This window comes from Pezoporus wallicus, unplaced genomic scaffold (genome assembly GCF_028554395.1).
Source record: "Pezoporus wallicus isolate ANWC-B61680 ecotype Strahan unplaced genomic scaffold, APGP_CSIRO_Pwel_v1 contig_3568, whole genome shotgun sequence".
Classification (NCBI taxonomy): domain Eukaryota; kingdom Metazoa; phylum Chordata; class Aves; order Psittaciformes; family Psittacidae; genus Pezoporus; species Pezoporus wallicus.
Window position 1 is genome coordinate 3,049,900 of NW_026637826.1, and position 16,265 is coordinate 3,066,164.

Consider the following 16,265-nt stretch of genomic DNA (forward strand, 5'->3'; position numbering starts at 1 on the left):
TCCCATCTTGGGATGTTTTCATCCCCTTGCTGGTGAAGGGGCTCAGCCCCTGGGGACCCTTGTGCCAGGCTGCCAGAGGAGGGAGCCCCTCGGTGGGTGCCAGGGCTGGGGATGTCCACAACAAGGGATGGAGCACCCCTGAGGCAGCCATCGCCCATGGCAGGGGGTACCCAGCTCCCAGGATGCTCTCTTGTGAACTGGACACCCCAGGCAGCCCAAGGAGGGTGCCCAGCTGTGACAGTGTCCCGCGGGGCTCGCCCGTGCCCAGGAAGCCTACCTCACTCCATACCAGCTCCGTGGCAAATCCTGAGACTCCCAGCCCCTCCTCACCCAGCAGGTGGGGTAGGGGCAGTGAGCGATGCTGTAGCTGAGAAGCCACTGTGCCAGGGGAAGGGGTGCAGCACTGTCACATACAGCCCAGCAGTGGGGTTCATGGGGCAGCACCCATGGGCCTGGCGTGGGGGGAGCAGGGCTGTTCCCGTGGGAGCAGGCTGCGGTGCTAATAAGGCTTTGCTAATGAGCTGGAGCTGTGCCCAGGCCTGGAGCAGAGCCCTGTGCCTGCAGGCAGGGGGTAGAGGGCCTGAATGAGGGATGGGAGGGGGGTCACCCCCAATCCACAGAGGGCCATGGGAGAGGCTGAGGGGTTTGGGGCTGCCCCTGGGGCAGTCTGTATGTCGGGGCTGTCCTGCCATACGTCTGGGCATGCACGTAGATGCTTCCATGTCCATGCTGCCCCCATGTACATCCATGCACCTGTGCGTGTCTGTATGTCCATGCTGTCCCGGGATGCTGGGTGCTGGGTGCCAGCCCCTCGCCCGCCCCAGTGACGCCTGAGACCTGAGCACGTTCACATCTTTATTCTTGCTGCCAGAGCTGCTCGGGCCAGCCTCCCGCCAGCACGGGCATTCCCCATGGATAATTTAATAGCGTCACCCCCCAGCATGGAGCAGCCGGGCTGGGGGCAGACGACAGGGTCGCGCTGTAGCTGACAGCCCCAAGGCAACTGTGAGGGTCCACAGTGATGCCCCTCACAGTCTCTCCCCGTCCCATATATATATATATGTATATATATGTACATTATACAGAGCTACCCAGAGCGACACAACACGTTAAAAAAGATCTACTCTTATATACAGTATTTATAAAAAGCATCCCAGCCTCCACCACCCCAGTAAAAAAAATACATCTTTTATGTACTTCACTGTGGGACAGCCCCTCCTGCCCCACACTGTCCACCCTGCTGGGCAGCCTCCCACCCTGGGAAGGGAGACAGGGAGTGGGAGAGCCACCCTCCAGGTTTTGGCATGACGTGGGGTGTCCCAGCGGCATGTACACGTGGATGGATGGGCGGACAGGAGAGGGCTGTGTGCGCCCGGGTGCTGGGCCTAGGTGCAAGGCGAGCAGGGCCAGCTTGGGTTGCGTGGGTGCCCATCACCCTGGCATCTGGGCACACAGACAGAGATGGCTCTGGAGCCCCCAGGCTGGCCCATAATGACAGTTGCCCCCAGCATCCCCCAACCTGCGCCCCTTGGTGGGGCCAGTCCCCTGCCAGCATGCCACCTCCCCAGAGCGATGCTGCTGGTCCCCATGCATGGCCTGGGGATCACTGGGGTCCCATCCGCGGGTACTGGGAGCCAACCGTGTCCCCAGCAGGCTCAAGAGCAGCAGGCTGGTACCGTCAGCCACAGCGGCAGGGCCACACTGCCCACAGGGACCAGGGTGCCCCCATGATGCAGGGGGAGTAGGGTGGCATCTCTCTGGGGACCAGGAGAGGATGTGTGCCTTGGGTACAGGCTCCAGCTCCCCACGGACACTGTTCATCAGGGCTCTGGATGCTGTCTGGGGGGCCAGGTAAGTGCCCCCTGTCCCCACACCCCTGGCAGTACCTGCTGCTGGTGGCTCTAGGTGCGCAGACCCGAGCACCACTGGACAGCCAGATCCTGGTGAGGTAGGGCAGTGTTATTCCCATTTTACAGATGGGAAAACTGAGGTGTGGAGCAGGGAGGGGACCTGCTGGAACAGGGAGGGGGGCACAGCACCTGCCCCACGCTCGCTGCCCCATCTTGAGCATAGGTCAGGGGATCCCCGTGCCTGCCATGGCTCATGCCCCCTCACCACCACCACGGGTGATGGGAAGCAATGGCAGAAGGTCCCTGGGGCAGCCCAGGGGGCCGTGGCACGGGGCTGAGCCCAGGGCTGGCTGTTCTTGGGGCACCGGTGGGGTGGGAGGGGTTGGTTTGGGCACCCAGTGCTGACTAGTGGCTGCCACCACTCTTCCCCCCTCCCGTAGCCCAGTCAATGATGATGAAGCTCAAGCTCATGATCATGAAGAGCACTCCGAGGAGGGCAAAGCAGGCAGCCTGTGGGGACAGGGAAGCAGTCAGGGACAGTCAGGGTGACAGCATCCCCAGCACAGGACTCCATCCCTCTCCCCATTCCTGTCCTGTCCCCCTATGCTTACCAAGATTTTGGGGGTGGAGCGCAGTGGCTCCTTGTCCTTGGGCATGATGCGGATGTAGAAGATGGCAGGGAAGATGAAGATGAGGCAGGGAGCAGAGGTGGCACCTGGAGCAGACAGGGACGGAGCAGCTCAGCCCTGCCAGCCTGGATGTCAGGCAGGTCCCTTCCCCCCTGCCAACCCCAGCCCTGGCAAAGCTTTCCAGGAACCCAGGGACGCTGTGTCCTGGCACTGTCCCCACACAGCAAGGGCCTTGGCACTGAGCTGGGTGCTAAGCAGGGGGAGCCTGGATTGGGGGTTCAAGGGGAACACCCAGAGGAAGAGCAAGTGCTTGCCAGCAGCGCGGCAAACAGCCAGCACTGCATCACAGAAACCTGCCTGTTGGGACAGGGATGGGGCTGGGAGACATCCCACATGCCCCTTTGTCCTGGCACGTTGAAAAGGGGAAACCAAGGCACAGGGAGGTCAGGCAAAGCTGAGCACCAGGCAGGGGCTGTTGTGCTGCCCATAACACCCAGCACCAAAGGGGGCCACACACCGATCATGCCAAAGATGCCAAGGATGGAGGGAGCAAAGATGACCAAGAGGTTGATGAAGGTCAGCAGAACCACAGCAATGGTGACATGGCGGATCCAGCTGAAGTCCTTCCCTTGGAACAGCATCTGCTGGATGGCCCGGCGCACCTGGAGACAGGGACAGAGGGTCACATTTCATCCTTGGAGCCAGGGCCCATCCCATCCCCTGTCCCCACAATCCTGCCGGTCCCTGTCACTGTTTCCCCTGCTCCAGCCCTGTCTCCACAATCCTGCCAGTCCCCAACATCCTTTCACCTGTCTCAGCTCTGACCTTGATGCCCCACTGGTCCCCATCACCTCTTTCCAGCCCTGTCCCTGACACCCAGCAGGTCCCATTCCCAATCCCTGCAGCCCCACCAATCCCTGTCTCCAGGTCCCAGCCCCATTGCTGGCTCAGTTTCCCCTCTCAAAGCCTGGTGTCGAAGCCCTGTGGCAGGCAGGGTTGCAGTGCCCACAGGTCCACTCACAGGGAAGAGGACGATGGGGACGGTCAGGGTGACAGCTGTCAGCACGGCGACCCGCACACACAGGACGAGCACATCGAAAGGGTCCACCCTGTTGTAGGTATGCAGCAGCTCCGACTCCACCCGGTCTGCGGGAAGCAGCGGATGAGCACCGGCAGCGCCACCGCCCGGTACCGGCGTGCGACCAGGACCCCTGTCCCCATCCCAAGTCCTCACCATAGAATGTGAGGTAGCCAAAGAGCGCAGCCAAGAAGTACATGAGGTACATGACCGTGATGGAGATGTTGGAGATGCACTGCATCTTCTTCTTGGAGGGACTGCAGGAAATAGTGAGCTCAGCACAGCCCCTGCAGCCCATCCCACTGCACAGCACCCACCGGCACTGAGCAACCACCCAGCAGGGAGGAGTGATGCTGGAGCACCAGCATGGGGTGCATGGGGGCTGTGTGGGGAGGAGCTGTGTTCCCCTTCCTGGGCTGTGTGGTGCGTCAGACCACCCAGGCATCCACCACCCATCCTGAGCCGTATCACCCACCTCCCAGGGGTGATACGACCCACCATCAACCAGCCATTCAGCCCGGGTTGCATCACACATCTCCTGGGACATCCCAGATCCTATCACCCACCACCCAAGCAGAGTCATATCACCCACCTCCCCATGATGCCCCTGCACAGGTCCCACACCAGATGGCACTGCCTTTGATGAAGCTCACCCCCCCCTGTAGGTGCCCCCACCCAGGACTCACTTCTTCAGCTCAGTGTAGATGGGCAGGACCTCAGGGTGGCAGACGAATGCAAAAGCCATGATGGGGATGGTGTATGCTGTCTGCATGAGAGGAGGGCTGCTGGGCATTGAGGCCAAGCTGGTGGGTGCCGCCACCACCACCAGACCACCAGCCTTCATGGGGTGAACAGGGTGGGGGCTCACACAGAACCCCAGGGGTGCATCCCAGGTCCCTACCTGGGAGTTCAGGGTGAAGAAGCTGGGGGTGCAGGTGCCCTGCTCAGGGGCCTGGAGGACAGTGTAGCCATTCTGGTAGTCGCTGGTGCTGACAGAGGTGGAGTTGAGGCTGCGTGTGAGGTTCCCTTCCTGTTCAGGGAGTGGGCAGGGGATCTGGAACTTCTTGTAGATGACCTGGGGTTGGGAGGACATGGGGATGGTCAGCACCCAGCACCACAGCCCTCCTGGCACTGCACCCAGAGGAAGGGTGCCCCTACAGTGACCCCTCCATGGGGCACCCTTTGCCAGCAGTGCCCCATGGCAATGCTGGACCCCAGCCTGCACCTGTGAGTGTGGACATTAGGCACAGTGGGGCACAGCAGGGCAGCAGCACGTGGAGGGTCCACATGAACCATTCCCCCCCGGCACCCTCTTCTGTCCCCTTTCCACAGTGTTTGGCTCCTTCAGCCAAAAATAACCCAGCAGCATGACAGCACCACCACCACATCTCCACAGCCCGGAGCACCCAATGTCCCCACTGTCACCACGGCATACAGCCTGGCCATGTGGCAGCAGAGCCACGCACCACAGCACAAGGGTGCTCAGCATCTGGAGTCACCAGCAAGTGCCAGCAGGTGCTCACCGAGATGAGGAAGAACACCATGCAGCTGAGCGAGAAGCCACTGGCGTAGCCAAGGTAGCCTGGGGAGGGAGAAGAGCAGCCGGTGGGTATGGGTAGGACTCATCACCCCAGGCTGGCACGGTCACCCCATCGGAGCACCGGCGTGCCAGATGCTGGTGGTGCAGGGAGCACCACCGACTTACCCAGCTGCTTCATGAGGGCCAGAGGCAGGATAATGGTGAGGGAAACCAGGATCACCAGATAATTCCCATTCATATACCAGTCCCTGGAAGCAGAGGGCCTGTTCACTGCTGCACTCTGCCGGGGCACGTGAGGCACAGGCAGACATACAGGGGGGCTGTCTGCCACACGTGGGGATGCTTGAGCCGGCAGCCCAGGGACATTGACATCGCTTGAGGGATCCACTAGCATCCCGGCTGTGCAAGCATCCCCAGGGACCCCTGAGATGGCATCCCTGGGACCACTGGGGCCAGCATCCCTGGGGACTCTTGAGCTGGGGTCCTGCCTACCTGCAAAGTGGTGCATCCCCAAGGGCTAGAGCTGCTGTGGGTAGGCTGAGGACTGCTGCTCTCAGCACATGTTTTCCCATGTGCAGCCCAGGGCACCAGCATCTGCAAGGGGGGCTCAGCCTAGTCCTCAACACCATGGGCATGACCCCTGCCCAGCCCTGGTCAAGCACCCCAGAGCAGCCAGGATCAAGTGTGGCTGGGATGCCCAGTCCTGGATTCGTGGAGGTCTCCATGGCAGCTCTGCCCAGCTCTCAGCCCCCATGCTGCCAGATGGGGATGCAGGCATAGGGTGGGGGGACCCATTCCCAATCAAGACCTCCCACTCCCTACCCTGCAGCAGCCCCATGTTCTGCTCAAGGAGGAAAGCCTGATCCCAAGGGGATGTGAGGAGCAGGGATTGGAAGTTCAGCTCAGTTTAATCCCACCCAAGGGCTTATTCATCACTGACGGTTATCAAAAATAGTAGTGGCTTAATGTCAGTAAATCCCTGCCATGGGCTGCACAGCTGGAGCTGAAGCCCCAGTGCCTGCCTGGGGAAGGCACAGGCAGCACGGGAAGGAGGTGCTCACGTGGTCTTCTCCTCCAGATTGAGGAAGGTCTGGATGACGAGAGGCACTTCGGATTTGACGATGTACAGGTAGCTGGACATGGCTGCAGGGCAGAGCAAGGTCGTGCTGCACCAATGTGCTCCAGTGCCAATCCCTGCTCCCAGCCCTGCCAGCCCCAGCCTCACCTCCAATGTTCTGCAGTGTGATGGCGATGGCCGCAGCCAGTTTCCCCGGTGTGCCGAAGGCTCGGTATCCCAGCTGCTCATAGGCGCGGATGCCTGCGGGATGGGGAGAGGTGCCGGGTGAGGGTCAGGAAGGAACCCCCTGGCACGGCTCTCCCATGGACCTGGCACTCACCCACAATGCCTGAGGACTTGAGCAGCAGGTGGATGGAGTAGCTGGAGAGCAGGGCCACCGCCGTCAGGAGGAAGCTGTGGAAGACAGTTCCGTCACCAGTGGGTCACAGCACAGGGCTTGGGCCCAGCCACGGAGTAAAGCCCGCATGGGGGCTCTGCTGCCCCGGCAGGCCACCCAGCCCCTCTCCTTGGCACTGGCTGGGTGCTCACAGGGTGGATGATCCACAGCGTGCTCACAGCCCCATCCCCAGCCCTGTGGGTGCCTGTCCGCATGCCCAAAAGGAGCCAGCACCCATATCCTTTGTGCCAAATGTGGCAATCTGGTCCTGTATTAAGGGAGTCAAGCCTCCATCATCATCCTCCTCCTCCTCAGTGGGGCACAGTGCCTGGCAGGGGCAGACAGGCTCATGCCAGGGATGGGCATTGCTCAGGCAGCAGGATGTTGGTCCCTGCGTCACCACACACCTTTCTCACCTGCACCTCTGGCACCCACTGAGGAAGAGCCCCCAACACCCAGATCCTCCCCAAGCCCCCACGGGTGCGCAGCACTCACAGGAAGAGGATGATGCCAGTGTTGGCCATGGCATAGGCCAGTCCCAGGATGCCGCTGCCCATGATGGCGTTGCTCAGGTTGAAGACAGACATCCCAAAAGATGTCTTCCCTTCGAACTGTGCACAAGAGCCAATAAGGAGGGGACAAAATAGTCACACCAGGAGCTACCCCTATACCACCACTACCATGGTGCCTGTGCCAATACTTACATCAGTGAAGTGCGTCTGCTTCTTCTCAGCGCCGTGGGGCAGGAACTCCTCCATCTCTGCTGTGCCAGTCTGGTTCTCCTCAAACCTGGCCGCCAGAGAGAGCAGAGTTGGGGCCACCATGTCCCACCCAAAGCCTGGGCAGTGCCAGCTGGCATTGCAAGGGCACGGAGCAACCCAACCTCTGGCACCCCAACTTCTCTTGGGGCCCCTACCTGTCACCTGCCAGTGAGGCCATGGTGGAGGTGGTGAGTGCGGCTGTGTGCTTCCCGTTGGGTACCAGCTCCACCATCTCAGCCTGGAGGGGCACGTCCGTGGCATCCATGGCAGAGAGATGGCTGGGCTCACTGCGGGCTCTCCTTGGGCTCTGCAAGAGTCGGGCAAGAGGGGTCCAGCCCTAAGCAGGAGCACTGGAGAGGCTGGCCTGAGGGCCCACAAGTCCTGCATCCACAGGGGATGCTAGTGTTGGGCTCAGCACCAGCGCTGGTGGCACTGCAGGGACAGGCACGGGGATGACAAGGCTACCCAGTCAGCCAGCACCACAGCTGGCCTTCTGCCCTCTGCCCCCTCAGCACACGTCACCCCACAGGGCTCACTCCCTCTCCAACAGTCCTACAAGGGCCCCCCGGTGCATCCACCCCCCCCACACAGCCATCCTGAAGCCCACCCTCAGGGACACCCTGCTCCCTTTCCCATAGCACAACACCAGCCCAGCCCAGAGCCTCCATCCACAGTGCCTGCCTATCTCCATCCCCTGCCTGCAGCGCTCAGCTCCGTGCCTCAGTTTACCCTCCTGCAGATGGGTTCCAACAGGCGAGCAGGGGCGTTCTGGGGGCAGATGGGGATGGAGAGTGGAGCTGATGGACACCCCAGATACCGTCCTTACATGAAGCCTGTGGCACTGCCGTGAAGGTCTCACCCATGTCCCACCACCCTGGCTGGTGTGGCTGGGCTGCCAAGACAGGGGCTCAGGGGCATGTCAGGGCTGGACAAACGGAGCAGGAAAGAGCACAGGGCTGTGAGACAGCTCCTTGGCAGGAGAAGGAGGCCGGGCTGCCGAGAGCGGGATGCCTTGGCACGCCGCACAAAGCTGCCTCTGTGCGAGCCCTGGCCCTCCACGCCCCACTAGGAAACGGCACAGGGTGGCTTTCTGGGGCAGGCTGGCAGCAGGAGCAGGGTCCCCGCCACCCCCCGCCGGCTTGAGGGGCTGGGGTTCTGTCCTGCATGCTGGGGGGGAACGCCACTTTGGGGCCATGTCCGGCCAAGGGATGATGCCACCTATCCAAGGTGAGGGCTGGCCAGGATGCTGCGTGGACCCCAACTCCTGGAGGATGCTGCTGCCCTGTCACACCAGTGGCTGGGGTCCCCATGGGGTGAGCAGATGGGGACGTGCCTATCTTTACTCTCCCAGGGGATTGGTGGACCTAGGGACAAAATGTGCTCTCCCGTGGCACTTCTGGGGCAGGGAGACTCCAGGGACAGCAGTCCCGCTGTCACGCAGAGGAAGAATGTGACAGCAGGGTGTGGGTGCCAGCACCTCCAGGCTCCAGAGCTGCTGCCTTGACTGTCCCTGCCTATCCAGGCCACCAAGCAGACCTGGCAGGGTCATCCCAGGCCACACGCCGGATGCTGGCACTGCTGGAGGGCTGAGCCCCTAATGCTGGCCTGGGATGAGGGGTACACGGTCGGGCCATCCTGCTTGAGGCACCCAGACTGGTGGGGAAACAGAGGCAGGGCACAAGCCAGTGGGGACCAGAGCAGGGAGGCTCGGCTCTACAGGGGAAGAGAGAGAAGCGCAGGGCAGGCACTGGGATGATTTATCCCCTCTGCTAGGCCTCCGCTTGGGCCGGATCCAGGCACGAACAAGGCTGCCAGCACGTCTAAACGCCGCCGTTAACGCTGCGCCTTCCCACTGCCGCGGGCAGGCACCGCCGAACCGGTCACTCCCGGTGCCGCGCTTGAGGGGGGCCGCCGGATCCCCAGTGCTCCATCACTTCCACAGCCCACCACCACCACCCCCTTCCCCGAGTGCCGCGGGCAGGGCTCTGCTGCTTCCCATGGGCGGTGGGCAGGAGCTTCCCGCTCCCTGCCCTCTCCCCCGCGGGCGCCGGGCAGGCTGGGCGCTCTCCTCTGCAGCCCCTTTCTTCTCCCAGGTTATAATTACACCTCGCCGGGCGGCTCAGGAAATACCAGCTTCTTCCCCCGAACGCCTCTCGGAATAGCAAGCGGCACGGCCGGGCTCATTCTGCATGCGCCGCGCTTAGCGCTGCCACCCAGACGCTTCCTCTCGCTCGGCAGCCCTGGCACAGCCCCGGCACCACTCGCTGCCACCTCCATGACCAGCCCTGGCCTTTGCTCCTCGGCCAGGGTCTCTCCCGTCATCAGCGGCCGGGGAAGGTGGGAAGATGAAAGGGGAGTAACAGGAGACGCTTCGATCGGGCAGAGCGTGCCCTGCCTGACGCTGTTTGCCTTGCGATAAGGTGGGCAGAACAGCAAATACGTGGAGCAGTGGATGGCCCTGGGCGGTGCAGTGGGTCCCCAGGGCAGAGGACTCACCCCTTTCCCTGTATACCCAATTCCCCTCTACTCTGGTAATGGAGCATCTCCCCAGGGATATCTTCCCACGGCGGGCCAGCCCCGAGAGCCCCAGCCCACCGCAGGGCTGCCATGCCACCACACAGATGGGATGCTGCCGTCCTCGCTGGACCCTTGGCCAGCCCACTCCTGACCACCACAGATCACCCACCCTGATGGCATGGGCACAGACGTGTCCATGTGCTCAGAATCCCTCCACTGTGGCACCCGGGGCCATGTCCCTTGGGTGCTGAGCCAGATACATTTTGCTTTCCTGACACCGCCGGGTGACAGGACCGTGGCAGCCCCGCTGCTGTCAGACCTCCCACCTCTCTCTACCCATGCCAGGCTCTCCTGCGGGCTGCTCCTGCTGTCCCACTCTTCAGTGACACAGAGGCCACCACCCACGCACCCACCTCCCGGCACGGCAGGCATCCCGAGCCGGGCCCCGGTGCCATCCCGAACCCCCCCGCGGGGAACGCCGAGCCGTATGCGTGGGGCGGCACGTACCCTTCCCGCCAGCCACGTCTGCGCGCCGGGGGGAGGCTGCCTTTGGTCTCGCACGCCGTGCCCTGGCCAGCACAGATGCCTGTCCCCTCTTGCCGGGACGGGGACACGTGTGCGGGGCCGCAGGGCTCCCGAGTCCCTGCCTGGCAGCCAGCAGCCCTGGGTTTATGCCGGTCCCCCGCCAGCCCTCCCAGGTGGCCGAGGCACCATTGTGGGGGATCCGGTCCTGGAGGGGACCGCATCCCTCTGCCTGACACCTCGCTTCCATCCAGACTTCATTTAAAAGGCAAAAAATCCCATCGGGGAGCAAGGCACAGCCAGGGGCAGGGGGTGCTCTGTCGGCAATGCCAGCAGAACACGCCGGAGGGAGGGGGTCGCTTGCACCCTCAGCGTGGTAAAGAGGAAACAGCCCGGCAAAGCCTGGCTCTCACGCTGCACTGGTTATCCCGATCAGTCCTTGGTATGGCACAGTCCCACCAGAGCACACTGTGCCGATGGGAGTACGGCACACATGGGGACTGGCAGCCACTGCCTGCCAGCCCTGCCTGCACCACATGGTGCCAGCCCCGGGGTGTGATGACCCATCATGTCCCTGCAGCCTGTGACACCCATCCATGGGCACCTGCTGCTCTCACCTGTGGGAACGAAGGTGCCAGATCTCCCTGACAGCGTGTGGGTGCTCCCCCAGGCCAGGGACCCCCACAGGGCAGAGATGCCCTCCCCATCTCCTCTCCCTCTGCAGATGAATCCCAGCTAATCCGCCCAGCCGGACCGTGGGACTATTCCTGGTGGTAATCCGGCTTTAGCACCAAGCCTGCTGCTACTGCCGCCTGCGTGCTCACAGACAGGTACCCCACTGGGTACTCACCAGTGTGTGCCAGGGGGCCAGCAGCAAGGCCCCCCCACCCATGCCCGCCTGCCCAGGTGCCTCTTCAGGTTTCAGTGCGTCTGGGCACACAGAGGTCTCACATTCCCTGAGGCTGCGCTGGTGAGAGGGCCCTTCCACAGAGATGGGCAGTATGGGCAAGTGGGCAGGGGTGCCAGTGTGTCCCTCCACTGCCACTAGCACCCCGCCCTGGGATTACCCCTGGCACCGCTGCTCAGAATGGGGTGGCTCCCAGGCTGGGGTCACTGGTCAGCCCCCTGGACTGCTACTGGAGATGGGGTGACCCCTATCTTGAGGTCCTTAATCAGCCCCCTAAACTGCTGCTGGGCACGAAGTGACCCCAGCCTCAGGTCCCTCATCAGCCACCGGCACTGCTGTGGACACAGGGGTGTGCAGGCAGAGCTGGGACAACAGCTCAAACCTCAGCAGTCCCTGGGCATCACCTCTGCAGGGAGCCTGGTCTCAGCAGAGCAGGCACACACAGTGGGGACCCCCCTCACCTCCCCTTGCCCCTCAAAAGAGAAGCCCCAGGGGGTGGCCATGAGAGGCCAGGTGCTGAGAGCAGAGTCAGCTGAACACTGCAGGAGTACAGCCTGCCCTCCCCCCCGAGCACACACAGACGTGGCTTTCCCCCTGACCTGTCTTCCTAAAATTAGCACCCCAACCCTGTTTTTAAACCTACACCACTTCTCCCCTCCACCTCCCAGACAAGCGAAGGCAGTGCCATCATCCCACCTACCCCTGCAGCAGCGGGCACCCAGAAAGGCAAATCCAGCTGCCCAGGGCCACAAACGGGCACCTCACCTTTGGGGTGAAGGTTCTGGAGTGTACCCCCATGTAAGAGAACATCAGCAGCTGTGTGGAGGGATGATTGGAGACAACCTGCCCAGTGCACAGCTGGAGAGCCCCTCTGGGTAGCCCCACTGTAGACCCTCCCTAAAGAAACCTGCTGGAGATCCCCTTGAGATATCCCCACCAGAGACCTTCACTGCCTTGCCCCATCAGACAGCCGTGTCAGTCAGCCCCACTGGTGGTCCCAGTATGAGCTGGGCAGTGTGGCACCACTCCTGGGCTCACCTAGCCCTTGGGTGACCTGACCTGGGCTTTCAGCCCCAGATTTCACACCATGGCTCAGCCTCTGGCTAGGTGATGCCACCAGTCTCTGTCCAGAGCAGAACTGGCAGTGGCAAGGAGTAAGTGTCTCTTGAAGCCACTGTCCTGCCTGGCAGAGCCGCAGTGCCACCAGCACCTGCCCTGGCAGCTCCAGGCTGTCCCCTCTGCACCATGTGGGAAGCAGTGCCCACCTGGGGTCTTCCCTTGAAGAACACAAGCAGCACCCATATCCTCAGGGATGGCTCTGCCCATGCCTGTGGACTTGCCCGCAGGCAGAGTGTGCCAGTGGCTGGGCTGTTTCTTGGCCACGAGCCCCAGCAATGGACGTGCCACGGACTGGGGTACACCAGGGAGGGGAAAGGCATCGCAGGAAAGGGGGTGACAGAGCCAAACATCACAGAGCAGCTCAGCCACAGCAATCCCCTGCCACCCAGACACCCCAGGACGGGGCCACGGGAAGAACAAGGGGCTGCAGCACAGCTACCAACCACCACCATCACCCTAGGTACTCCCACATCCAAGCACCAGTACCAAGATGATCTGGGAAGAGAGGTGGGGAAACTGAGGCCAGGCAAGGGCAATCAAGGCCAGGTGAGGGGAGCCGTGCCCAGCACTGGGACAGCCTAAGGAGCTGCTGATGCAACCCAGCATGGAGGGAAGGGGTTGAGCCTGAGTGGGACAAGGTCAGGCAGCAGAGGTGGCCAGCTGTGTGGGAACAGGGATGGCAACAGGGCTGACAAAACACAAGGCCCCTGGCACCCAGCATGGCTCTAGGAGATGCTGGGTGAGATGGAAGCTCGATCCCAAAGCGTCTCAGATGGCTCGTGGCTAGATACTGGATTTTGCTTTCAGATTAAAGCGAACGCACTGCCGGTCAGAAGCTCAGGCCACCCCAGAAAGATGGTGACACTGATGGTGGCAATGCAGGGACTGGTGGGCAGGTAACAGCTGGAAAAATATTAGGTTTTCTATCACACTTCTGGAGACACATTTCACCGGGGAAGCAAGATGCCTTCTTGGAGTTCCCACTCCCTAAAATACACCTGGCTTTGGCAGGATGACACTGAGGGGTTGATGGCAAAAAGTCCAAGCAGGCAGCAGTGGGGACACCAGGAGGGATCAGCCTCAGCCACAGCTGTGTCCCTGCCACCCGGGCATAGCACCCATCCCAACCGGGGGCCACAGCCTGCCCAAGCCCCGTGGGACTACCAATGCCCACAGCCCTGCCACTCTTGCCATGGGGCCACCCTACCAGCCTGACATCTGCTCCTTGGCTCACGGAGAGCAGGACAAGGCTGTCTGTCCCCCCGCTGGCATGGAGGACCCAGCCAGCCCCAAACCTGCGTCAGCAGCCAGGTTAGCATGCAGGGGTCGAGACCCACGCTGTGAGGAGGAATGAGGAGATGAGGGGCTCGTCCTGTCCCCAACCCGCCTGTGTTTTCTCAAGGGCTGCTTGTCCAAAGGAGCCTGTGGGATCCCTCTCCATCCCCCCATCTCCATGCGCCAAGGAAAATAGGCTCTGCCGCTGCCTGTTTGTTTGCCGTGGCTGCGGCCCTGGCATGTGATTACAGCTGCAGCGCGGCTGGGTGCTGTGAGGCTCTGCGCCTCCGCCAGGCTCCCCCATGGTGCTGGTACCCCCTATTCCCCCCCAGGGGGGCCGCGGTGTTCCACTACCCCAACATTCCTGGCCACCGGAGTCAGGGCACTTCAGCACTCGGTCCCTGGGAATAGGGCAGTGTCGCAGGGATGGAGGGCTTTTTGGGGGGTTCCCCCACGAAGCCAGGGAGCAAACATATGCCAGTGGCCGGCAGCAGGGACCAGGCAGGTCTAACGGCTCAACTTGGGCCTGATCCAAACACCAGTGGAAAATTCCCTGTCTGCTCCGTGGTAGCTTGGCGCAGCCATGCCCTCCACTGCCAGCCGGGCTCTGCCTCCCTCCATCCTACCTGCCGGGAGCTCGCCCTTGCCACCACACAGCCAGCTCCAGCATAAGGACCCAGAGGCCAGCAGCAGTCCAGCACGCCTCAGTTTCCCCTTGGAGAAAGTTTCTCTCCAGCAGGACTTTTCCAAGCCGCTCCAGCAGAGCGGGACACAGTGCTGACTGCCGTGGGACACGCGTGGCTGCTGGGAATGTGATGTGCCTCCTGGCTTTCTACACGGCTGTCCCGGCTCTATAAATACCCGCTCCGGGAAGCACGGCATGCACGGCTCCGCCAAGCCCCAGAAGCTCCCGAGGCAGCAGACACCACTCTGCTCTCCCTGCCAGTGCCCCTGCTCCTCAGCCTGGCACCCTGACATCCGATCCCGTCCGTCACTGCTCCCAGCCTTCAGAAACACACGTTATTCCCAAGGGCGATTAAAAATTAAAATAGTTAAAAAAAAAAGAAGGAAAGAAAGGGGTATTTGGGGGCTGGTGGTATTATCAGTATCAGCAAAGAAGGCAGCAATGCTGAAACAGCACACCCCCCCCCCCCCCCCCCCGGCACCATTCTGCGGACAAGAGCTGTGCCTGGGCGTTAGGTGCAAAGGCAGCGAGTTAGAGCTCTGCCTTCCCTCTGCCCTCGCAGAATTTGTTACCCACTCGCGGGAGGGTTTCAGCTCCTGGAAAGAGAAGTGGCAGGAGAAAAGCAAAGCAAAACGCCCCGGGCACTGCAACCTGCCAGCGCTGCCGGAGCCTTCCCCAGCAGGGTAGGACCCGTCTGGCTCCGGGACAAGGAGGAGCAGAGGGCTGCGAGGAGCGCCAGGCTGAGGGAGGAGAGCTGGGCAGGGCGGGGGACGAAGGGAGATGGGGTGGGGGGGATAGGATGAGGTGCGGGGGGCAGAAGGCAAAAAGCACGGGAGTGAGCGCAGCTGGGGAGAATGGGATGGGACTCACCTGCCCTCCTCTCCGGTGGTGCCTCTTCTGCGGGCTGGGGCGAGTAGCCCCCGGTATCCGGCCCCGCGGTGCCGCAGATTAAAGACTATCCTGCAGCCGTAATCCCGGCGGAGCCGGAGATTAAACCGGAGCCGGGCCCGCCCCCAGAGCGGCGGCTCCCAATCTCCGCTCCGCCGGGCAGTGTCAGGGGCAGCGCCTGGGAGGGACGGCCCGCGGGGGGGGGGGGGCTGAACCCGGCACTGGCTGCGCACGGGCTCCGCCTCGCCCGCCTCCCCGTCGGCTATCACCGCTCCTCCAGGCACTGGTGCCTCTCCGGGCAGGGTACACACCGGGCATCTCTCCCACCGTGCATCAATCCCACTGGGAATCACAGTGCAGTGGCCATCAGTGTTGCACTGGGCATTGGTACCCAAGCGAGCATCCCCAGCCCACTGGTGCCTCACCAGGCATCACCACCCCATTGGGCATCACCACACCACAAGGTATTGACACCCCAGCAGAAATCATCACCCACAGCACTGGGGGCTGCTGCCAGAGGCCAGCAGCCAGCTCTCAAAGCAACAGGACTGTAGCAGTTGCTCTAATCTGACCTGAAGGGGTAAATCCAGCACATATTGAGTGCGGTTGCCGAGTTTTCTCCCCTCTTAGGTAGGGACAGAGTCACTCAGCAGCCAGGGAAGATCTTCACCAGCACAACCCACAGGCAGAGTCTCTCCCTGGCCTGGGAAGGTCAAGCTGCTCCCATGCTAAACTGACCTAGCTGATTGCTTTGCTCAGGATGCCTGCGCTCCTGCACTGTCCACCACTGCATCTCAGAACCCTGAGAGCACTCAGTCCATGTGGGATCACCCTAATGTGACCCAGAGTAAAGAGCACAGTCCAGTCTCCTCCTTCAGTCTCCATCAGACCTCCCCACTCGAGTTGAAACACCTCTTCTTTCACAGAGGCACAATTTTTGGATCTGTCCCCATGAATGTGCCCCAAAGAGGAAATTTGTTCTCCCAAGAGCATCCCATGTACTGCAGGGAAAGCCAGAAGCTCCTGACCAGCCATCAGCT

The 16,265-nt window shown here is 62.1% G+C and overlaps 1 protein-coding gene across 2 annotated transcripts; it reads right to left on the reverse strand.

Annotated features, from left to right (window-relative positions):
- Nucleotides 1–1,121: 1,121 nt before the first annotated feature.
- On the reverse strand, nt 1,122–15,398 carry SLC38A3 (solute carrier family 38 member 3). Of its 2 annotated transcripts, none has more exons than XM_057407823.1 (16): nt 15,208–15,398; nt 7,468–7,619; nt 7,256–7,340; nt 7,047–7,162; nt 6,495–6,568; nt 6,323–6,415; nt 6,159–6,240; nt 5,263–5,345; nt 5,081–5,139; nt 4,459–4,632; nt 4,244–4,323; nt 3,714–3,814; nt 3,501–3,625; nt 2,997–3,141; nt 2,462–2,565; nt 1,122–2,360 (listed from the first exon to the last, which is right to left on the reverse strand). In XM_057407823.1, exons 2-16 carry the CDS (start codon nt 7,575–7,577, stop codon nt 2,256–2,258), a joined length of 1,536 nt encoding a protein of 511 aa, XP_057263806.1. In that variant the 5' UTR covers nt 7,578–7,619; nt 15,208–15,398; the 3' UTR covers nt 1,122–2,255. The 2 variants fall into 2 exon arrangements, with proteins under 2 accessions (XP_057263806.1, XP_057263807.1); XM_057407824.1 differs by lacking the exon at nt 15,208–15,398 and adding an exon at nt 8,139–8,407.
- Between the last annotated feature and the right edge of the window lie 867 nt (nt 15,399–16,265).